This window comes from Diadema setosum, chromosome 7 (assembly GCF_964275005.1).
Source record: "Diadema setosum chromosome 7, eeDiaSeto1, whole genome shotgun sequence".
NCBI lineage: Eukaryota > Metazoa > Echinodermata > Echinoidea > Diadematoida > Diadematidae > Diadema > Diadema setosum.
This window is the reverse complement of record NC_092691.1, coordinates 25,991,587-26,015,837: the sequence shown is the minus strand read 5'-3', so window position 1 is coordinate 26,015,837 and position 24,251 is coordinate 25,991,587. Positions and strand designations below refer to the sequence as shown.

Below are 24,251 nucleotides of genomic sequence, written 5' to 3'. Positions count from 1 at the left end.
TCGGCATAACGAACCTTATTTCATTTTTTGATAAATGAACCTTTGGAATAACAAGTTACAAACCTCATATTTTCGGATTAACGAACCTTCGGAATAGCGAACTGTAACCGTACACATTGTGTACTGTATTTTCGATCATACTTATTCATTTTTTTTTTCCAGCGGTTGTTTCTATCCCTATAACTCACATTTCAGAACTATGGGGGTTTTGTTTCATGTACGTGGTGAATTAATACGCCTTTAATGCAAGAGCAAAAACGTGGGAAAGTTTGAATGCTTTTCACGTGCACATCGTCACATAAAGAGAATCAGGTGCTGACGGACCATAGAAGTGTCTCAAAATCAATACTGCCATGCAGCTTGCACCAAAATCACAAGAAATACTACATGAAGATTCTGATAGGTTATATCCCGTAACAGGGGCGGATCCAGGAATTCCGTAAAGTGGGGGCGCGTTTACAAAATTAAAGGGGGCGCACGCACCCCTCCCCCCTTTTTTTTTTTTTTTTTTTTTTTTTTTTTTACATTTCTTTTGTTTCAACAAAAAAAAAAGGGGGGCGGGCGCCGGTTGCGGTCCTCCCTGGATCCGCCCCTGCGTAACCAAGTAAGTTTGAGGGAGAAAAGTTTGAGCCAAAAACACAGCGTTGACAAGTACTACCACAAATTGCATTTTAAATATGGTATAGTACACAGTACGAGATCTCTAGTTTGATTTTCATTTCGCTTCGAATAGTAGACGAGCAGTGACAATCCGTCAAAGTGCAAACTACAGCTAGGGCCTAGCGGCACAGTTTACAGGTCTACCTTCTGTTCACTGCATGGTACACATAAACAAGAACAAAAGCGTTTTCTTCTTTTGCATGTTAGCATGGGGACGATAGTGAATTAAGTTCACCAAGATTCAATGTTTCTAAACAAGAAAGCAGCGCGGAGCAAAGACCTCAGATCGTTGTATAGCACATGTGCATCTATTGTGGTAGCATTTTAATCAACGCACTAACACCATCTGAACATACTCAACGATCATGCCACACAATCACTGTGAAGGGGAAATGTTCAGCAACAACAAGAGCACGAGTATGTAGCCTATACCATACTGTACGCGCATTCCTTGAGTGCCAAAATATAATACAAGCTAGAAACACACGCAATAAAGAAACATCGCAAGTTCATGAACTGAGGGCCGTGGGAACAGCAACGAAATCGGGGCAACAGCGTCTCGTAAAGAATGTTTGACACTGCCATATAAAGACCTTTTTTCTTTTTTTTTGTCTTATATCTTGACAAGATAAAGACGGTGTGATTTCGGGTGCTGTTCGTTATTCTGAAGGTTCGTTTATCCGAAACACACAAATTCCCTAAACCATAGAGGTTCGTTAATCCGAAAACGAAAAAAGGTTCGTTGATTCGAACATTTGTGGCGTTATTCCGAAGGTTCGTTAATCCAAAAATGACATAGGGTTCGTCATTCCGAAGGTTCGTTAATCCGAAAATGAAATAGGGTTCGTTATCTCGAAGGTTCGTTGATCCGAAATGATATAGGATCCGAAATGATATAGGGTCCGTAACGAACCTTCGAAGTAAGTCGAGCTTTGTTTCATTTTCGGATTAACGAACCTTCGGAATAACGAACCTTATTTCATTTTCGGATTAACAAACCTTCGGACTAAAGAACCTTACTAACGAACCTTCGGAATAAAGAGCTGTAACCGTGATTTCATATCCGATTTGTTTAATTGGACCTTTTATAAGCTATGATTGTATCGAATCATTGAGAGCAATGAAATTTAACGGCCTTCTGTCCGCCGTATCAAAAGTGTGATGATAAAGGGGATCTGCGCATTGTCATTCGAAATACATGTAACTACATGTAACTCTACATTTAAGAAATTAGTCTGATTATTATAGCAACTGATTTGGGGATTGATAGTCACTACTGACAGTTTTTATTCTCATAAACGGCACCTGTCAATCTCACAGGCGTCAAGTCGAAGCAATCACACGTCATGAATTGACCATAACGTAAAAACGACAGAACTCTACACACAAGAGTTCTGTGATAAAAACGGTTAACAGCTCGTTATTCCGAAGGTTCGTTATTCCGAAGGCTCTTTATTCCTAAGATTTGTTATTCCGAAGGTTCATTGTTCCGAATTTCATTTTCGGATCAAGCGATCTTCGGAATAACGAACCTTCGGAATAACGCCACAAATTTTCGGATTAACGAACCCCTTTTCATTTTCGAATTAACGAACCTCTATACGGTATAGGGAATTTGCGTGTTTCGGATTAACGACCCTTCGGAACAACGAACCTTCGGAATAGCGAACCTTCGGAATAACGAACAGCACCCGATAAGAACACGCTGGGCACACAAGATGAGTATGTTTGAACCACATGGCGCACTCACTGCTGGCAGGGCAAGCACGTGCTTTGCTCATCGAACTGATCGTTTTTATAGCGATCATAATATCGCTGCACAGCAGAGATTCGTATTCCAATGCACAGTAGGCCTACTCGCTCTCTTAAAAAAAAATAATAATAAAAAAAAATGAAAACATTCACACTTGAAGGGGTGGATACATTTAAAACGGAGTCAATTTAGAGTGAAATTGGAGTGAATTTTGAGTGAAAATGTTCATTTTCACTCGGAGTGACCTCCGGGATCACTCGAAGATTTTGGAGTGCTCTTGATGTAGCGCGATTCCGCTGCTTAAATGCATTCAATTTTGCTCATAATCATTAATTTCATCCTTCTTTTTTTTTTTTTTCTTGGAAAGCAAGCACTCCTTCAAAAAAGGGAAAACCCCGATTGGACAAATTGCGACGTAAACATGCATTGATATAGTTATGTGATACGTATAAACAATTATCATGAAAGGAGAGAAGGGTACCTACAGTACATGTATCCAAGATAAACATTATGCATGCACGTGTAGTACCACTTCTCGGGGACTCGAGTAAAGTTAAACGCAGCTTTGTTGATTACATAATGCCACTCTGGTGGTTTCGCCATACCCTTCTCTCTCTCCTATGTTTTCTTTGTTTTCTCCCTCTCTTTGTCTTTTTCTTTTTTCCCTACAAATCGTGTACTTTAAGAATAGACAGACGGTGTTAAACTTCAACTCAAGTGGCTTCTTAAGATCCGCGCCTCTTTCATCCATCTTAGGGACCGTGACACTATTGTGAATGACACAATTAAAAGCATCACACAAGGACTTTCACGCCTCGTTAGACCTTTAAGACTCAGATCTTTTTCTTTTTGTGTGTGTGTGTGTGTGGACGTGGACGCCATTGGGAAATATCAAGCTCGAGACAATAAGTGGCCACTTACAATATAATGACCGACCGATGTTGAAGGTAGATTAAATCAGTAACTAAGTCAGATATTGGGGAACCAGTAAATAAATAGGCAGCGATCGACACTTCGACGGTTTGCCAATCTAATGCGCAGCGATCGACGTCGAAAGTGTCGATCAAATACGTTATTTACGGTCGACGTCGAAGGTTGATAAAATCAGTAAGCAGCGATCGATGTCGAAGGTTGATAATCGGATGGGTGCTGTTCGTAATATTCCGAAGGTTCGTAATTCCGAAGGGTCGTTAAATTCGAAACACACAAATTCCCTAAACCTACAGGTTCGTTAATTCGAACGTTTGTGGCGTTATTCCGAAGGTTCGTTATTCCTAAGATTCATGAATCCGAAAATTAAATTAACGGAACAATATACCTTCTGAATAACGAATCTTCGGACTAGAGAGCCTTCGGAATAACGAACATCGGAATAATAGCTACCGATGTGTAAGGTTGATAAAATTATTAAATAGCGACCAATGTCCAAAGTTGATTAGGTCATACCGTCCGACGTCAGTGATCGAGAAAACTATAAAGTAGCGGCTGATGTCGAAGGTTGATAAAATGAGGACAATTAAATCAAATAGGTATAGCGTCCATAATGTCGAGATCAAATAAAATTGAGCAGCAACGAAGTGTCGAAGGTTTATGCAATCAACTTGGTATCGCACGACGTCGAATGTTAAGCAAAATTATCTGATTTTATCCGATTGTTTTAGCATTGTAAAGAGGCTAAAGTTACCGTTATTCATTTCTGATCGTAAAAGCAATCATCCAACATTTACTAGTATTTTGACACCTTACGGAGCCGAATGTTACCGTTAATCATTTTCAACTGTTAAAGCGAACAACCGACATTCATTTTAGCATCTTACGGAGCTGAATGTTATCCTTTTTCATTTCCAAACGTGAAAGCAAACATCCGCTATTTATTTTAGCATCTAACTGAGCCGATTGATACCGTTAATCATTTCCAAATGTAAAAGCAACAATCTGTTATTTATTTTAGCATCGTTCGGAGCAGAACATTACCGTTATTCATTTCCAAATTTAAAAGCAAACATCCGACAATCATTTTAGCATCGTACGGAGCCGAATGTTACTGTTTTTCATTTTGAACGTCAAGGCAGACATCATACATTTACTTTACCATCAAACGCAGCTGAATGTTACCGTTCTTCATTTCGAAATGTAATAGCAAATATCCGACATTTATTTCATTATATGGAGCAGACTGTTACTGCTATTCCCTTCCAAACGTAAAAAGCAATCATCTGCCATTTTTGGGGCATCTTTCGGAGCCAAATGTTATTGCTATTTACTTTCGGAAGTAAAAGCAAACACCCGACATCTGTTTAATCATCATACGGAGTTGAATATTAGTGTTATTAATTTCCGAACATCAAAGGGATCATTCGACATTTATTTTAGCATCTTCCGGAGCTGAATGTTATTGTTATTTACTTTTGAACGTAAAAGCAAACATCCGGCATTTATTTTTATCATCGTACAGAGTTGAATATTATTGTTATTCATTTCCGAACGTCAAAGCAAAGATCCGACATTTATTTTAGCATCTTCCGGAGATGAATGTTATTGCTATTTACTTCCGAAAGTAAAAGCAAACATCCGACATTGATTTAATCATCGTACGGAGTATTATTGTTATTCATTTCCAAACGTCAAAGGGATCATTCGACATTTACTTTAGCATATTCGGGAGCTGAATGTTACGGTTATTATTTTACTTTCGAACGTAAAAGCAAACATCCGGCAAATTACTGATACTTTTCAAATGATTTTCGCGGATCGATTTCAGCTAATTTCCTTCATGTAGCCGATGGTTGACGGGAGAGTTTGATTTTCATATCATTAATTCCGCGCTGGAGCGCTCGGGCAAATGCGGGTGTTTAGACGAGCGTGAAAGTGCGGGCGACTTCCCTCGTCTGTACGCGTCCAAACGCCCGCGTATAACCTAGTACGCCCGGACGAAAGGGCTTCCCGCATTTGCCCTAGGGGTTTGCGTGACGTTTCCCGCGGTCGGCACTGTACAGTGGAGGGCCTGATTCAATCACAACATGTTGCATTGCACAAGATGTTGTGTTCAATTTTCTCCTGTGTAATCTTGCTGCTATTGGTGGATATACACTGTAGACCACAATGTTACAGTGCATGAAATTGGACATTTTTGTGCATTTCGGTCAACCAAAAGCTAGTGCCTAAAGAAGCATGCAAGTGATTTTGCTTGTCATACATTCCAGAAGTTAATGTCTTATTTCTGTGGAATTAGAAACACACAAAATTTATCTTACCTGGCCAAGTGAAAAATTATGCATGCGCAAGTATCAACTTTTAGAGTACTCGATATTGGTGCATTAAATGTACAGCAAAATCTGATTGATTGATTGATTGATTGACGAGGATCGCATTTTAAAGCTAAGTGAAATTCTAATAGGCAGACCTGTCTTGATACATCAAATAATCCACAGCTTTGTGTTCATGGTGTCAAGGCGATTCAGTGCACTATGAGATTATGTGCATTGATGCAAGGCACAGTGTGCGGAGTGATTTTTTGCACCAGCCAGTTGTAAATAGCTCTACACATGGGCAGTGTAACCCCAACACACTCACAGTGAGACATAATTTGCATGACAATGCACCATCGCCATCACATGAAGGTCATGAAGTACAGCAGAATATGAATAAATGCAGGCTATAAAAAAAAAATTACAGAGCTGCTACTGCTGCCCCTATTTATACCGCAAATAGAAAACTGGCTTCTGACACAAAAACAAAGACATATGTACAGACATACAACCCATGTACAAGTGTAGGTGGTACGTACAGTTCGACCTTGATTATCCGGCCATGTTGGGACTGGCGCTCATCCGGATACGCGAATTGGCCGGATATGGGAGACACAATGTAGCTGCCGTCCAAACTGCCGTCCCAGTGCACTGGCAGCTAGGCAGGTAGCATACCCCGCAACGGTGGTGTAATCTATGCTTGCCTGTGCAAAATTGTAGTCCCTTCTTCACAAAAATAAAGTATATCTTTAGGCGCAACAGATTTAATATCACGAGCGTTCGCCCGCGTCCGGCATGCCTTCTTATCTGTTAAGTAGCCAGCTTGGCTCGAGCTTGGCATGCGCCCATGCCGTCCGCGTTCGGGAACGCCAGCTTAAAAGTCTTTTGTTTAGTGCCTTTGTTTCGAACACAATAGCGTCAACTTCACTGCACCCAATCGACCACGAAGCCATCGCTCCATGTAGCCAGCGTTCGGGAACGCCCGGATTAAGTCTTCCCTTTGTCTTGTGCTGAACACTTACACAGTTGATTTCATGGAAGCTTAAAAAACGGACAAATTAGCAAACAAATGAAACCACCAAAGGCATCGCACTATTACGCGTTAGTAACGCTGTGATTACCTTAATTTGCGTCGACGAGAGGCGTAATCAAAAAGTATATCCGAAAGAGTATTTATTCCCCTTACATGAGCGTGAGACCACTCTTGTAAGCAGCTTCTCAGGTGAAGCAAAATGTGTGTAATGAAGTGACAAGTGTATTAAGAAAAACATTCACAATAGCTAGGTAGATTGACGGAAACTTGACACCCATGGCCGTGCCAGCCAGGCAACAGGCTGGTGGAAATTTCCAGGAACTTCAAAGCAGGTTTGCCGCCAGGCAAAACCGCAGGGTAAAGGAATTTGCGTACGCGCTGAATGGGTCGTAAACATCGTGTCAATTGCATGGGGCCTGGGAACAGGGGCTATGTATAGTAACCCTGTGCTGTATAATACGAGCATGTTGATGGAGACACGTGCTGGAGTTGGCGAGAGCTAGCTGATGAGAGCTGCCTGCCTGAAACAAGGGAGGTGCATACACGATCTGGCTCTGCTGAAACTATGGAGCTACAGTACAGTAAAGTCGACACGATAAAAAAGTCCCGATTTTTGCCTTTGTTATTCCTTGAAATTTCTTCGTCTTAGTCGACATTTAGAAGTCGACAACTCGCGTATAAAGTCGACCTGATTTTTTAGTGCCAACTGAGCTGAAATACGTGTTTATTCCCTCGTCTAAGTCGAATTTTTTTTTCGCTCAAAATCTTATCGCCATTCTCTGAAAAAGAATTGTTTTCCCGCGAGTCGGTAATTCGCTAGTGTACGGCGTGGTAGCATTCGCGCCATGCGTCCATTGTCTTGTACGCCAGAAATGAAAGGGCATACATTCATTATTTGGAGAATTACATGTAGTTGCCTACCCAAAGCAGTTCACTTTCCCCCTTTTCTCCTGCTCGTTATTCTCAAAACGCACAAACTGTGTACACATAAAGGTCCTAGTAGAAAATCATTATCAGAACATGATACACGTGTAGGTGTTTCTGTTTAACCGTATATTCTAACGTTAATTATTCCGAAGCGTTAATAGAAACCTGGGCCCTTTTTTAGAAAAGTAATCAAATGCAACTACATGTAATTAAATGCAACTGAAAACTAAATGCAGGTGTATCAAATCACGAGCAACTTTGCACATAAACGAAAGTGCGTTGCTGAAAAGGCTTGCGTTTGATAATCATATGAAACTAGAAAATAGTTGTACAAACCTGAAACTCAATTGCGTTGAAACGCAACTCTTAAAGTCAAATGAAGTCCATCAAATCACGCGCAACGCTGTATTCAAACGCAAGAGCGTTGCAGAGAAGACTTGTGGTTTTCGTAAGAAACTAGAAACTGTGGTTAAAAGCATCTCTTAACATCTACGGAGGTGCGTTATTGTTGAAAAGTCTTGCATTATTTTGTTTGTTTTTTTCGTACGCAAAATTAAAAATTAAACGCAGCTCTGAAAATCAAATGCAATTGCAAGTCCTTGTGATCACGCGGAACGCTGAATAGACTTGCGTTTGATAATCGTACGAAACTTGAAAATTGTAGGGAACTTCTTTAAAACTCAGTTGCGTTTCAACGCGATTCTATAAATCAAATGCAAGTCCATCAAATCACACGCGACGCTGTATTTAAACGCAAGAGCATTGCCGAGAAGACATGCAGTTTTTGTACGAAATTATACGAAACTGCGTTTAAACGCATCTCTAAACATCTACGGAAGTGAGTTATTGTTGAAAAGACCTGTATTATTTTTTACTTCGTACGCAAAATTAAAAATTAAACGCAACCCCAAAAATCAAATGCAAGTCCATCAAATCACACGGAACGCTGAAAAGACTTGCGTTTGATAATCATCCGACACTAGAAAATTGTAAGAAACTTAAACTCAATTGCGTTTAAACGCAATTCTAAAAGTCAAATGCAAGTCCATCAAATCACAAGCAACGCTGTATTTAAAACGCAAGAGCGTTGCAGAAAAGACTTGCGGTTTCTGTACGAAACTAGAAACTGCGTTTAAACGCATAAAAATCTATACCGAAGCGTGCTATTGTTGAAAAGACTTTAAGAATCATATTTTTTTATTTCGTAACGGAACTTTCGCCGTGACCGAACTTAGTCTGCACTAGCAGGGGAAAGACATCGCAACATTTACACGTTTCAAACTACCGAAACGCATCGTGCTTCACGAAATGTCAGTGAAAAAATAGTAGCAAATTATTGTTACTGCAGTTCGCTGTTCCGAAGGTTTAAATCTCAGTCCAAAGTTAAATAAGTCCGACGATGGAAAGATATTCATCTTTACGAAGGTTAGTAATCCGAAAGATGTCGTTTCCGGATTAACAAATTTTTCTTCTTCTTTTTATTTCAGACTGGCCCGCGCCGTACAGAGCGGTAATGTTGCGAATCGGAGCGCGAGAACAATTCATTTTCAGAGTATGGCAATAGAAATTTAAACAAAACAAAATCACATGGCGACTTAGGGAAGGAAAATCACACATCCTATTTCAACTCAGTCGGCACTGAAAAATTATCTCGACAGAATCATACGAAATCACACGCATATCTTCACAGCAACGCACTTGCATTTAAATCGCAAGTTGCATGCACTTTGGGGAATATGCGTTTGTTTTTTCAAATCAAATTTAAAACGTACAGTGTCTAGAAATGGGTCCAGGTTTCGGATCCCGCTCTTTCAAAATCTCTCAAGAGATTTGGGTTTTGTGCAATGCCGTTACTAATCCGCGTGTGCTTGTTTCGCAATAAAACTCGAATGAAGATGTACACAGCGATAGAGGCTCAGCTCAGTAGATACCTGCCTCCAGTGACAATATTCATGTATACAACAAAAGAGTTTGTGAGCCCATTTAATAGCGCAATGTCTATTCATGACTATGTGTAGCTGGTGCCCGATCGATACTTTCATTGTTTGATGGCACATGACTAGTTGACCATGGAAAGGGGATACATGTATAGGCCTACAGCTTGACTGCTTCCGCACAGGAGGACTACCAACCCGTCCATTCTCAAGTCGACCTGCAAAGAGAATCTCGCTTTTGAGCATTTCAGGCTCTTGGAGATGTGGAATTGGGTTGTGTAAAGCTAAAAGCCGCGTTTACACCATGTTCCCGGCAACCACGGCAGTCACATTTCAGGCCATCAAGGACAAAACGGGACGGACGTGAAACAACGCTGTGAGACGAGATAGGCAAATGTGACAGGCCGTGATTGCCGTGATTGATATACGTTGATGAGACAAATAAATACGATTCATTAATCCGAAACCGCACGAATTTTGTGATTCTAAAGGTGCATTTATCGGGATATGAAATTAATTACGTTACTCTGAAAACGAATAACACAACTTGTTCCTTTTAATTTCTGGGATTAACAAAACATCAGAAAGCAAAGCTTATTTAATTTTCGGATTTTTAGTCTGACATTGGGGGTTAGTAGTTCGGAAAATAAGTATTGAAAGTCTTTGAGGCAAGAAAATACGTTGAATTCTTATTATGGCATCGTTATTTCCTTTGCCTTATGTTCATTATTCCGAAAGAAGAATAAGGTTCGTAAATCCGGTGGTTCTTTTTGCAGAACCCGCAAAACACGCAAATTTGATATGCCTTAACTAATAAATTTGTTAATCCAAAATTGTATTAGGGCTCGTTAATACAATTTGTGGCATTATTCCGAAGGTTCGTAAATGTGAGAATGAATTACGTGCATGGTACGAAACTTACATCATTTTTGGCTAAAGAAAATTAGAAACGCCGAATCTTTTCCTGTGACGGGAATATGGGTTTATTTCTGAACGTGACATCGTTTACTTCTTTGCACGATATTCATCATTCCAGAAAAAAAAAATTCAGATGGTTCATTCATCCGAAAAAGGAAAAAAGGTGGGTCGTTTATCTGTAAAGGAATTATCATAATTCGTGGTAAGAAACTTCGTTTTCGAATCAGCTATATAACGTCCGAAATTTCGAAACTTATAAGAAAAGCGAACCTTCAGCATATTAAAATAGCGAATCGTAACAGTTTTTTTTTTTTGTTTTTTTTTTAATCGAGCAGTGTGGAATAACAAATATCCGACATTTATTTTAGCATGGTATGGAGCAGAATGTTACTGCTATTCACTTCCAAAAGTAAAAGCAATCATCTGACATTTATTCTGGCATCTTCTGAATGTTATTGCTATTTACTTTCGAAAGTAAAGCAAATATCCGACATTTATTTAATCACCGTATGGAATTGAATATTACTCTGATTCATTTCCGAACGTCAGAGGAAACATTCGACATTTATTTTAGCATCTTCCGGAGCTGAATGTTATTGCTATTTATTTTCGAACATAAAAGCAAACATCAGACATTTATTTTATCATCATATGGAGTTGAATATTATTATTATTCATTTCCGAACGTCAAAGCAAACATTCGACATTTATTTCAGCATCTTCCGGAGCCGAATGTTATCCTTATTCATTTCCGAATGCAAAATCAATATTATCTGACATTAATCTAAGCACCGTACGGAGCTGACTCTTACCGTTATTCATTTCCAAAAGTATAAGCAAACATCCGACATTTGATATTTTAGTATCATACGGAGTCGAATATTACCGTTATTCATTTCCAAAATTAAGAGCAAACATATGACATTTATTTTAGCATCTTACGGAGCCGATTGTTACCGCAGTTCATTTTCGAAAGTAAAGGCAAACATCCGACTTTTTTAGTGGCCCGATCGGGCCACCAAAATCTTCATTTCTGAAATTTTGGTGGCCCGACGTGCGTTTTTGCGTAAGTGTCGAGCCTTGACTAATGTCATCGAAAAGTAAACCAGAATGCAACTTCTCGCTTGTGAATTATTGCTTGTGAATAATCGCAAAACTTTGGCAAAACTTTTGGAATACCAGCATTGTTCATGACGCTTGGAAACTGCGAGTCGAGAGAATTTTGCGAACTGGTGCAATGTTACTCCGTAGCGTAGGCGACTGTACTTGACGATTAAAAATGCATGTGGAGTCGCAATCGTTTGTAAACTGTCTGAAGTGCGCGATTTCTCTCACCCTGTTTTTTGCCACGCGATTTATTTTTAACTGGCAAGAACGATGTGGAATTCTGGCGTCCACCGTAAATTGTGCACTTGCCGGCGCAAATTGTTCTTTTCATAGGTGAAGCCGTGCGCGGAAGGCACGTGGTTGGGATAATCCTTGCGTTCCTAAAGCGGAAAGGAACGCCATGAATGCGACTTGTGAGCAAGTCCGTTCTGTTGCGTCCAAGGAACGCCCTCATTAGGCTGATGAATAGAGGGATTAAGCCCCCCATTCTGCACTCAGGAGGAATAGGGGCGTCCCCTAACAAAAGGAGGAACGCGAGCGTTCCCCATGCGGCCGAACGCTCGTGAAATTAAATCTGTCACGCCTTATGTGAAAATCATACTTGTTTTACCCCATTAGATATTGAGAAACCTATCATGCACATCTTATGAAATTAGTGAAATAGATCCATGAAAGTCACTGTTTTTTCTCAATTTTTGAATGAAAAAAAAAAGTCCTTCACTGCGTGAACGCGTCCGGATAATAGAGATTTCCGGATAAAAGGAGGCCGGATAATCGAGGTCAAACTGTATGTCTGTCTCCCTTGTGAGTAGAATTTTTTTCATTTGTTTGTCTGTCTGTTTTTTCCTTAAGCTCTTCATTAGTGACTAAAGCAGAAAATCATAATTGTAATGATAATCCTTCTGTACTGTGTATTTGTTTGTAGTGCTCTCTGCATGTTTTTATTTGATTGCTGGCTTTACTTGCATTCTACAGGTATAACTGCAATAGGTATGATGAGGATGATGCAAGGAAAGCGAGAAACAACCAAGCGGTAAGCTGCAAATATTTTTGGAGAATGAACAAGAATTGCTGCAAATTCCAGATTTTATGCAATGAAGAGAATAACCAGATCTTTTATTTTTTTTTTTTTATATGTTCTCAGTTTTATGTTTTTTGTGTTGTTTTTTTGTTTCTTATCATCTTGAAGGTAGATTCTGCAGAGATTTTTTTGTAATTGTCTACATTATATTTAAGTCAAGGGGGAGGAGAATGGGCAGTTTTTTAGTTAGTTTTGTTTTTTATTTGTTTTGTTTTGTTTTATTTTTTCAGGAATAAGACTGGCTAGGATTTAGGCAGCTCATAATTGATTTCTTTGAATTGACCAGGGGTGTAACGTTACTTGAAAATGCATGTAGTACATGTAGTTTTCATGATATGGAAAAGGATTTGTGTCATTCAAATACTAAGGGGTACATTTAGTTGTACATTATCAACTCTTCTTCCTTGAGTAATCAGTGTTATACAAAGTGTCCATTTGCACTTGCATCATAGAGTCTACAGCTTCTGCTTCTTTTCTTCCCATTGATTTTGGCAGAGGGGGGTAACCTTTATGTATCTTTGTGTGCATACATTCTATACACACATAGTACAGTGTTGTGTGACTGCTAGCAGGTATATGATATCAAACATTTGTCTGATAGTGTGTTCCAATGTCTCAACTCTGTCCGCAGAGATCGAGACAGGCTCTGGAAAGGTACCTGTTCTACTGCAACCGCTACATGAACCACATGCAGAGTTTACGCTTTGAAAATAAGGTGAGTCTCTCTGGCCGTACCATCTTGGCCAGCCAGTGTTCTCATTAGAGGCAAATGTAACCGCCCAGCTCAAAACCCACAAAAAGTCACAGATAAGGACCCTCTGTAATGGACCAAATTATGTCATTTGGTTTAACCAACTCAATTTCCAAGTTTGTCCTACCTGAGAGAGTAATCTTTTCTATACCTACTGTCAAGAGACAAAGAGAACTAAATGTGCTGGAAGTTATTTTGTTTTTGTTTTGTTTTGTTTTGTTTTGTTTTTGTTTTGTTTTGTTTTGTTTGTGTGTGTGTGTGTGTGTGTGTGTGTACGGTTGGGGTTGAATATGTTGTTGCTGAGATTTGTGAGTCATGCTAACATGTGGACACCACCCTCACTCTTACATCCTGGCAACTCATCACTTAAAACCATTCTCCCCGTGTACGATTTTCTTCCCCCACCCCCCCCCCCACCCCCCACACACCCAGCTGTACGCCCAGATCAAGCGCAAGATGGAGGAGATGCAGCAGCACAACATGTCGTGGATCGAGGTGCAGTTCCTGAAGAAGGCTGTCGACGTGCTCTGCCAGTGCCGCAGCACCCTGATGTACACCTACGTCTTTGCCTTCTACCTGAAGAAGAACAACCAGTCCCTCATCTTTGAGGTGGGCGTGGCAGCTTCTCGGAGCCTTCGTAGGAGCATTGATGCTCAGTACTGGTGTCAGTCCGCACTCTTCCATTGCGGACCTTAATAGTTTCTCCATTACCGTTGATAGTATTGTTATTCCTCACCCAAAATGATGCTCAGTGCTGCCTTGTCCTTTGATGTGAAAATGCTGATTGTTCTGTAAATGGGAGAAAGCAATACTGTACTTAGTAAGAACAACAGATATGACATGTATTGTGAAAAGGAGAAAATTCTTTTTAGACACAGTATTTTTTATCTTTAAGAAAAGGAACATGGCTGCAAACAAGGAATGTCACAGATTTTAGAAACTGTTAAAATCTTCTCGTTCAGTTTTTCTGTTGTGCCTTAATGAATTATCTCGGTTTCTTGCATATTATTATTGAATCATAGATTGAGTTGTCTGTTAGATTTATTTGGGGGTGGGAAGGGGGGAGGGGAGATGAAGATATCTTTAGCATTCACTTTTGTTGATATCTGACATGCTATAAAAAGTCCAAGCCATGATTAATGACAGGCTTCAGGGCAAATTACAGCTGCAGCTGTCTGTTGTTTAAAAACTGTCTGTTTATGAGATTGCCCATCTCAATTTCATCCATCTACAGGAGAATCAGAAGGACTTGGAAAATGCCACCGAAACCCTCTCCGAGTACCTGGAACGAGATATCACCTCAGACGCCCTAGCCGAGATCAAACAGAAGGTGCAGGATAAGTCAAGGTGTGTTGAAGTCTGTGTGTGCTTCTATTTAAATTTTCTATGAGCAAGCATTGTTTCCCTGAACTTCTGACTCACTGAATCACCAGTACTTAGTATCAGGGTAACATATCAGGATTTCACAGTGCTCTATAAAATGTTTCTAAGCACTTTGATTTTGAAAGGGAAATTCTCCTTCTTTTTAAGAAGTCGACTGACATGAAAAGAATAAAATGTATTAAGAACTTAATACGGGTGTGGACTATCATTGAAACAGAAGTTCTACGGAACAGTACAGTTTCATTTGTCCTTTTCACTAAAGAGCAATATCAGTGACAATTGCGCTTGCATTATAGATGGAGCCGTGATGTCATGACCTTACAACTCTCACAAAAGGTTGTATATGAAGAAAATGTACGACTACATTGTATCTCTTTTTTTTTGAAATTGCCTATTATAGCTACATCGATTCTGATGCAGAATAATTTGACACAAAAGCTGTAATTCTTTCCGAAATCATCTTTAAAAAAAAAAAAAAAAAAAAAAAAAAAGAAGGAAATATAGTGAAGACTAGCATTCAATACAGGGCAATGAAGAAATTGTATGTGACCATCCAGCTCAAAACCCACAAAAAGTTGGATATTAGGATTCTCTGTAAAGGACCAAAATAGTCATTTGTGTTGATCAACTCAAATTTGTAAAGTTTGTGTTAGCTTGGAGAATAATCTCTTGTCTACCTACTGTCAAAATTTGGCAGCTTAGGACAAGACCACAGTTTAGATATTAGTTTTTCTGGACCATACTTTTTCAGACATGTGCTGCTTTCACTGTGATTTTGAGTGATACTTCTGCACAGCATGCCTGAGTGACCCTAATCTTAAAGGGATCATACAGTTTTGGTTGAGACCTAATTTCAGGTTTCTAACATATTTTGGTGAGATAATGAGAAACCTGTTATGAAATATGAAAGAGCATGTATGACAAATTCAACGTTTATTTGATGAAAATTGGTTTTCAAATGGCTGAGATATCCAAAAAAGAGCGATTCTAATAAAGTGTGGGACCCACACTTTATTACGATTGCTTTGTTTTACTTTGTTTTTGGATGTTTCAGTAATTCCAAACCTGATTTTCATCAAATAAACTTTGAATTCCTTTTAAAATGGTATGCTCTGTACTATATCATAAATGCTTTCTTGGTATCTCGCAAAAAGTTTAAAGCCCAGTTCTCATCTCCACCAATACTGTACCATCCCTTTAAAATCCTCTTTTCTCCCATTTCTATAAAACCACACCTCCCCACTTTCTCTTATATAAATTACTTTTTGAATGGGTTAGGATATGCCAATTTTAACAAGTTATATTCTATTTTAAGCGTAAAGGTTACTCTTTCAAATTATGTAGAAATGTGAAAAATCATTTTGGCCTTCTATTTGTGGGTTTTTTGAGCCAGGCAGTCACATTTTTTTTTTAAGTATTAGCAATGTAATGTACATTCATATGTAGGTCTTCCTGATAGCAATTGAATGGGCTTACTACAATGTATCCAAAGCAGAATGGTGAGTAGCTGCTGGTAGTGGGGGGGGGGGGGGGGGGAGGGGAGGGGAGGGGTGGAAGAGAAAAAAAGAAAACATATGCTTGTCTCAGTACAAGACAAATGAGGATAGAATTCTTCATCTTGTTTCATTTGTCACGCAGGTACTGCGAGAGCCGGAGGAAAGTGCTACTAGCGCATGTCCACGAGGGCTACGAAAAGGACCTGTGGGAGTACTACGATCAATGAACTACAAGAAGGAGCAGGATGCAGTCACCGGTGGCTAATCTAGACAGTAGAAGCAGCAAAAAAAAAAAAGGAAAAGAAGAAGAAGAAGAAGAAGATGACAACTTTTGATAACTTCCATCTAAACTTTCCAAACAGTGTTTTGTTTTTGTCCTAAACACTCACCTTCTCTTATTCATTTAGATAATTACCTGTTTATATTGTCCTCTCATGTTTTTGTTTCTAATCAAGTTTCATGCTAATGTTTTAATATTTGTGTCTGTATTATTCTTAGAAGCAAAAGAGGAAAAAAAAAGGAAGACTGTGTTTATTTTGGCAGAATGGACACATATTTATGAATCATGATGATGATATATATATGAATATATATACATATATAAACTTATGAACAGTGAAAAGATCAACATTTTCTTTTTTTGATGTGTTCTCATGTATGTACAAATAAGGTCGTGAAACACCTGCCCTATACTGCTGTTTTTGTGATAATGGATTGGACATGTGGTTGGCATAATCCTAGAACATTAGCAAGACTGAATGGGGAATAGACTGTGTTTGTAAACAAGTATACTTGTATGAAATTGGGGGGGGGGGAAGAGAGAAAATGTAGGGAAGTTTGGGAAGGGGTATGAAATGTGACTACATTTAAAGCTGGATGGCACGAGGGAATTATCTTTCCATGATATGTCACTTTCAAACTCAAGGCAAAGACATACTGATGTGTTTCCAATAGTGAAGTCACATTTTATAGATCTCCCTGGATCTAATGGATGTAAATCTTCTTTATCGTCATGCAGTTTTGTGATAAGATCAGAGAAGAATTGATCGCTACAAACATTTCATGGCATTACTTGTGCATGTATCAGTGTAGTAGGGAATCCGTATAAAGAAACACTTGGGACTGCATGACTTCTTGTTATAACCAAATATTTTTTAATCGAATGGAGGTGTGTTTGCCTACATAGAGGACTGGGAATCAATGGCTATATGGTAAGCCCCACTTGAAAAAGCGGAATTATCGTGTTTTCCTATTACTAAGTAGTATCTTACCCATAAAATTTGTAATTTTGTGTATTGGATTTACTCACATTTGAGAAACTCATATCTAAGTCAACCAACTTTACATTGTCAAAAATCTGTGTGTATGCCTTCCACGTGGGATGCAAGGCACAGCCTGTCCACATGCTCTTTTTCACATCTGAGCAATGCCGTGATGCGCCGATTGTAGCCAAATTAATGACTGGTCACATACAACTGTGCTTGATAATGGTAGACACACTCTCTTGTCCACGCTACTGTAGTGAAGCTAGCACCCTGGTACAGTACACTGCCAGTGTCTCATTCCAGCCTCTCCATGTGTGGTGAACACCCAGGAAACACACACCACATATTTGTGGTCATGCAATCAATGTGTACGAGATCTGTGCCTCATGGTGAATCCTCAAAGGATGGTTACGAAATCAGGCATTTGCAATGTACATCTTGTGGCAGTTTCTTGTGATGGTAGCAGAATTTTCTGACTCGTGTGTGGAAGGTTAGCATTATTTTCTCTCCTTTTTCACAGAAAATTGTGACTGTCCCTACCATTAAATACCCAAGCAGTCACGGCATCTCTCTATGTGTTTCGTAAATAAGGCCATATGGTTAGGCGTGTTAAAAAGTCTGAATAATGGAATGCTTCTTGCAACATCTGAATCTTTTTTTAACTGTATTCTTTCTAACAGGGTTCCCCTGTAACAATAACAACAGGAAAATGATGATAATTGTGATGGTAATGATGATCTTGATTATATTGTGACAATGATGATGATTATAATGAAGACAGTAATTTGGAAGTAGAATGTAATATATTAAACTTATTAAGGTAGTATGACTGAATGGGATGTGATGCACCCTTCCCAAGATGCGCTTGATGACGGGAACCAGTCTCACAAACTGGGCATGGGAAAAGCTTGATTATGAATCTAGAGTTACGTACAAGCAGACCTCATTGTTATGCTTACGACACAATGCATGTTTGCATGGCTCAAATGATTGTGATATCTGTTAATAAGAAAATGAGACACTTTCACTGATCCAGGTCTTGTACTGTACTAGCTGATTTGTGCCTCACTAGTGGAGCTACCTTTCACAGAGAAACCTACTGACTGTATGTATGAAACAGGCTGAGATAATGTCTTCGGCATAGTTGCAATAATTCATCTAATCTGTAGTGACAAAAGTTTGTTGTGTAACTTTGTTTGTGATGTTCGACAAATGGCTCTACTTTTAAACCTTTTTGTTAGCCTGGAGAAAGGGAATCGTGGCTGCTTTTGTGCACTGCAATCGTTGTGGTTGGTGCACCTGGAGCGTATGTTAGGGGACATGTAAGTGAAGAGACTGCACTCTGCAAGCATACAGTAGGCATAGTCAACACAGGTGAATAGATTGTCACAGCTCTGATGCCTATGCTTCTGCTGATAGGTATGTTGGAGAGAACATGACAACATTTTTCATGTATGCTTCAAAGAATTTTATCTCCTATGTGAATGAGGCAACACTTTGTGAAACCCATTGGGTATGCAAGGCCTTACTGGTCTCGTAGGAGGTAGTCCAAAGTTGTGCTGGCAAAGCTGTGTGAGGGAGCTTGGTCGTAGTACTCAGCAGAATTACTGTGGACTGGTATTTGTGTAGACTCGGTATGGCACAGGGGCGGAGCTGTTGTAAAAGTCTTTTCCCTCTGTGGGTAGATGCTCAGTGGGCGACAGGAATGGACACAAGATCTTAAAACAGCGAGTAGTCTCTGCAGATAATAATAAGAATAGCTATCAGATTTGCAATTATCAGCGAGTCAAAGTGCTGCAGTGTTACACTGTTCACAAGCTGGAGAAAGAATCTGGATTCACTATTGTGTTTACACGCATGCACAGCGAGGAGCCGAGATGAAGAACTTGTACATCAGCTGGCATGTTTCACAAATGGATGTATTGACGGAATAGGAAGTCCACTGCCCTTTTCATTGGCATTTCTTGACCGTCAATATGTGATTTGAAGTTACATATCTGTGGCATGTGACTTCTAGACAGTGTCGTGACAAATAAAGGAAATGGAACTTTGGTTTTTATGGCTTTTGAGTCAGGAAAGGAAGTTTGAAAGTGATTTTGCTGCATTTTACAATCATTTCTAACATAGTCCCACCTTACCCATTATCATACGGTATCTGCATATTGTCCTCAGAGTAGAGAAATTTTGGAGCATGGCAAATATATTTCTCTTCAGCAAACACTGTAAAACATATCACTGACTGCTGTGATGGTCGTACGTTGCAGGGCTTATGCAGACACTTTCACTTTAATCCCCAATGTACTGCAATATTTAGCTTTGATGTGGGCATTGCGCCTGGTTGCGAATCCACCGAATTGTACATATTGTTAGCCGAGGAATAGCCATTTTCTTATATGGTCAGTTAGTGTGCAGGTTTTGAAGTCGTTGCTTTTTTCCTCTCAAAGGGGATCAAAGGAGGTCTCGTGATTTTATTAGCATATATTGCTGCAGAAAGAGACAAAGGTACACTTGTAATTATTTTTGTGTAAATTGCCCAAAAGCTAGACGATAATGTAACAAAAGGATTTTGATGGTGCTTGCAGGTGTGGTAAATTCAGATGGTCGATTACGGTGACTGCCAAACTTCAGTTCTTCACCTGTACAATAGAATAGACCTGTAGGTGTAACCTTTCACTGTTCTGTTTCGTCTCCTCTTTTGTGCTCTCCAACTACTCATGTAGATTCATTCCTAATTCTTTGTCTGTTAATGAGCAAACATTCATCTTCATTTTTCACTGAGCTGGAAAGGGAAGATGGTTAACATTCTAAATTTTAGAAATGAAGAAAAGAGAGTAAAAAATGTGTTGCCCATTTTATAATATCAAAATCTTGGGAGATTTAAGAGTTTTCTGATTTAATACAGACTTGAAAGGAACAGATATGAAGATTGTGTTGTTGCTTTATTTTTCAATGCCTTGAACTCATCTTTCCCATATCAGAGAACTCTTCATGTCTTCATGTAGGCATTCTTGTAGAGAGAGAGAGAAAGAGACGGAGAGTGGGAAGGAAGAAAAGTAGCAAAACATGGACAGACTTTGACAAATGCATGTACATGTATAGACACATCCACATGTATACACACACATCCATTCAAATGTGTCCTGCGTTTACTCTCAGCACTAAAATCAGAAACAAACATATAGATGCGAACTTTTGGATGCAAATGTGATCTGAAATAACTGTGTAAAATGAAGAGCTGAATTCTCCACAAAGTATCTGTATTCTTTGCCACTGAACTGGTACTGAAAAAAAAAAAAAAAAAAAAGATAAAAGAAAATGGGGGAGGTGGAAATAAAGACAAGTTCCTGGTAAACTGTGCATGTTGTCAAATAAATGTGCATATTCTCTCATGTCATGTGTTCCTAATCAGGGATGAAACACTGTACAGGATAATCAGAGCATTAAACAAATGTGCCATATTATTTCTGCCTCTTATCACTGTTCTTCCATTCACAGGAGGTGAATGTCAAACTGGAAGGTCCCACTTTGCAAAGGTAGTCCAAGTCCAGTCTATGCACGAGGCAAAATTTTTACCACATTATTATGCTGAATATGCATGTAATGTGCAAACGAGAGGTCCAATTATGAATGCATGTGCACAGGTACATTAGGGAGGTACGCTCATTTCACTCCTGCTTTTAATAGTCCATTGACTAAATTTTTACCATGGATTTGATTTATACAATCTTGGTACATTTTGGCCAAAGCTTCATGGGTTCTGGGTGTTGATTGCTGCATCTTTAATATTTGAGCATAAGTCAAGGGTGATTCCAGTTCATATACTCGCTGCTTGTTATGAAGGTACCTAAATAACTCTTGGGGGGGGGAGGAGATAAATAGATGCAAAATTACGATTTCATGCATCCTTTGGAAGGATAACTGAAACTTTACACAGGTTTGCAAGCTATTTCAATAAAACTGGTACAGAATATATCATGCGTACATTATTAATCAAAATGTTTAATAAACATGCAAAACGAACAACTATTTAGATCAATTTTTTTGTTGTTGTCACAACAAGATTTCAAATGATCATCATAAAAAGTGCACCAATGGTATTGGGCCTATCTCTCCTTTCTGCACAAACTTGAACTTCTCATTGTCTATTTGCTGCGTATGCTACATGGGGAAAATATATTGTGTAATTGAAGTGTAGAGGGAATATAGAGGGAAATTTTCAGCCGGGAAAAAATAAAAGATTGATTTATTGTGTGTTTCCTGTGACAATATCACATGCATGTGAGCATTATATGGTTCATACCCTACCAGTGATGCCCCCTTCATCCACAGACAAGAATGAATACATTGCTTTAGAGGCAGACAGGCCCTGTATCCTTCCCACTCGATTATGGCACAGACAAATATTGTACTCTGTATAGTGCAGTGCAAGGATATATGTACTGTTATACTTCTGGAATCTTGGAAAGAGACTACATTGAGAGACCCGCTTTGTACTGTTACCTTTTAGTGATGGTGAATTCTGTAATCTGATTGGTCAGTCAACCACAAAATATTTCTTATATTTCTTGAAAGAAATCATTGCCCCCGTTGTATTTCATGCTTCGCATTGTTCATTTGCGCACATCAAAGCTGTGCACACTTGAATTGTATGCTTTGCTACTAGCTACTAGTACTTGTGGCTAGCAACACTGGATGCTGTATTGCAGCAAGCAGTTAGTTGTTTTTTTATGAGAGAAAGACAAGAAAGCACAAGTGGTGGGTACACTAAAGTTTCTAAAGTGTGAAGAAGGGGTCCATCTTGATCATTTTGTGGTTTCATGAATATTATTGCATTCTAATGAATGGTAACCCGTTTCTCTTTGGTCACGTCATAGCAGTTCATTCGAAAGGAGTAAATATAAATATTATAACTGCTATTCCGATTAACCAACAGTTAAGTCAGTATGTGAATGGTTTCACTGACTGAATTGCTCAGACACCAAAAATTGAAGGATGTATGGGGACAGAAAATTGAATGTGACCAACATTTAAAGGTGAAGACCAGTGTCCTGTGCTGTTGCTTTCTCTTCTAAACACAAAGTGACTTTGTGCGGCACTCTCTGCTGATTATAACGCAAGTAATGATGGCATTTTTCCATTGGTCAGCCGGTCATAGTGATTGTTTCTTGAGTCAGGATGTATGTTTTGTCATTAGTTCTGTCAACCGTAATTAGTGGTCTTCTGAAAAGTAATTCCAGATAGTTTGACACGTTTTAGGTAAATGTGTAATTAGCGTGGAACCAGAAAGATATTAGCACCGTGCTCTTCAAGTGATGATATTCAGTATGTGAGACTAACTGCCATCCTACAACTGTACAACTGTACATCCTTTGTCTGCATACTTACTGGTAGATAGAAAACCAAGTTAGTCCTATTTCACATTTTGAATTCAATTGATGAAATCTGAAATGTTTATGGGTTTTTTTTTCTTTTATGTCATATCTCATGCCAGTTTTGCTGTCTGAAGAACTGAATGTCTTTGGATTTCCTGTGTATCGCAGAAATTTACACATACCTTTTTTCTTTTTTTTTTAAGTGTGTGACCCTGTGGTGATTGGAAGGCAGTGAACATATTGACCAATGACTTTGGAATGTTTTGTGGAAGCCGTGTTCCAAAAGGAGTTGTGTGAGATAATTGTTTATGTAGAAAGCGAGGTCACATGTACGCAACAGGCCAAAGTTTTACTGTCGTGTCATTTTTGTCTCTATAGGATCAGGTTAGCCTGTGTTTCAGACATGTTTTCATCACTGACGTAGCAGTTAGACTACAGTGAAAAATCTGTTAGGGGAAATTACCTGCATGAGTTGAGTTATTTGGCAGAGTTTTCCACTTGCCTGCAAGATGCTGTTAAAAGAAAAGAGAGGAAAACAAATGTATAAATCACCAGCTGTAGAGATAGCCAATCTTAGCAAATAATAGACTTCTAGTGTGTGCATACGTTTATGGGCTCTGTTTACTACCAAATTTGTGTTGCGTGCGTGTGTGCACATGTGTTTTGCAAGATAAACCACGTTGCAGATTCATGCATTGTAATAAAAATGAAACTTAGACATTTCAACCGATCATTTGTGTTGTGTTGTGAGTTATTTCTTTGTAGACCCATGTGTGATTGCATTGTAGCTGTCAGCCAGCTTGGATGTAGTGAAAGTATTACTTTTTAAACAATAAACAACATTGTTTTATTTAAACTAAATGTTATCAAGATGTGATATGAAATCAAATGTCATTTTAAAAAAGAACATGTAAAAGCAGTTGTAGTAACGAACATATCAATGCAGACATTTCTAAGTGAAGGATGACTTGCTGTATCATTAACTACAGAGGGATTTTTTAATCATTTTTCATTTTAATGGAACCCAGTGGGAGAGTAGGTTAGATAATATGAGTACCTGGTCTTAGTTTGCATGCATGTGATGCATTATTTTAATTAGCTTTTTACAATATTTTTAAAGTGCAAACCAATGAGACAGAAGGCGATGAGATCTACAGTTCATATGATCTGCATATTGGTTTGTGGTTTTGTCTCATTTTGGAAACCCAGTTTCAAGAAGAAGAAATGTAAAATGATGATGGTGATGATGGTGGAGATGGTGGTGATGATGGGCTGATGATGGCGATGATGGTGATGATGGTGGTGATGATGGTGATGATGGTG

At 39.0% G+C, this 24,251-nt stretch overlaps 1 protein-coding gene across 1 annotated transcript in view; it reads left to right on the top strand.

The window, feature by feature from the left end:
• The window catches only part of LOC140231031 (E3 ubiquitin-protein ligase arih1-like), a 76,840-nt gene extending 53,182 nt beyond the window's left edge, over positions 1 to 23,658 (top strand). Inside the window, exons 10-14 of the mRNA XM_072311184.1 lie at positions 12,556 to 12,613; positions 13,293 to 13,376; positions 13,845 to 14,021; positions 14,647 to 14,759; positions 16,434 to 23,658. Coding sequence (XP_072167285.1) covers positions 12,556 to 12,613; positions 13,293 to 13,376; positions 13,845 to 14,021; positions 14,647 to 14,759; positions 16,434 to 16,518 — 517 coding nt within the window. The 3' untranslated portion in view covers positions 16,519 to 23,658. The remainder of the gene's footprint in view (positions 1 to 12,555; positions 12,614 to 13,292; positions 13,377 to 13,844; positions 14,022 to 14,646; positions 14,760 to 16,433) is intronic.
• The last annotated feature ends 593 nt before the right edge of the window (positions 23,659 to 24,251 follow it).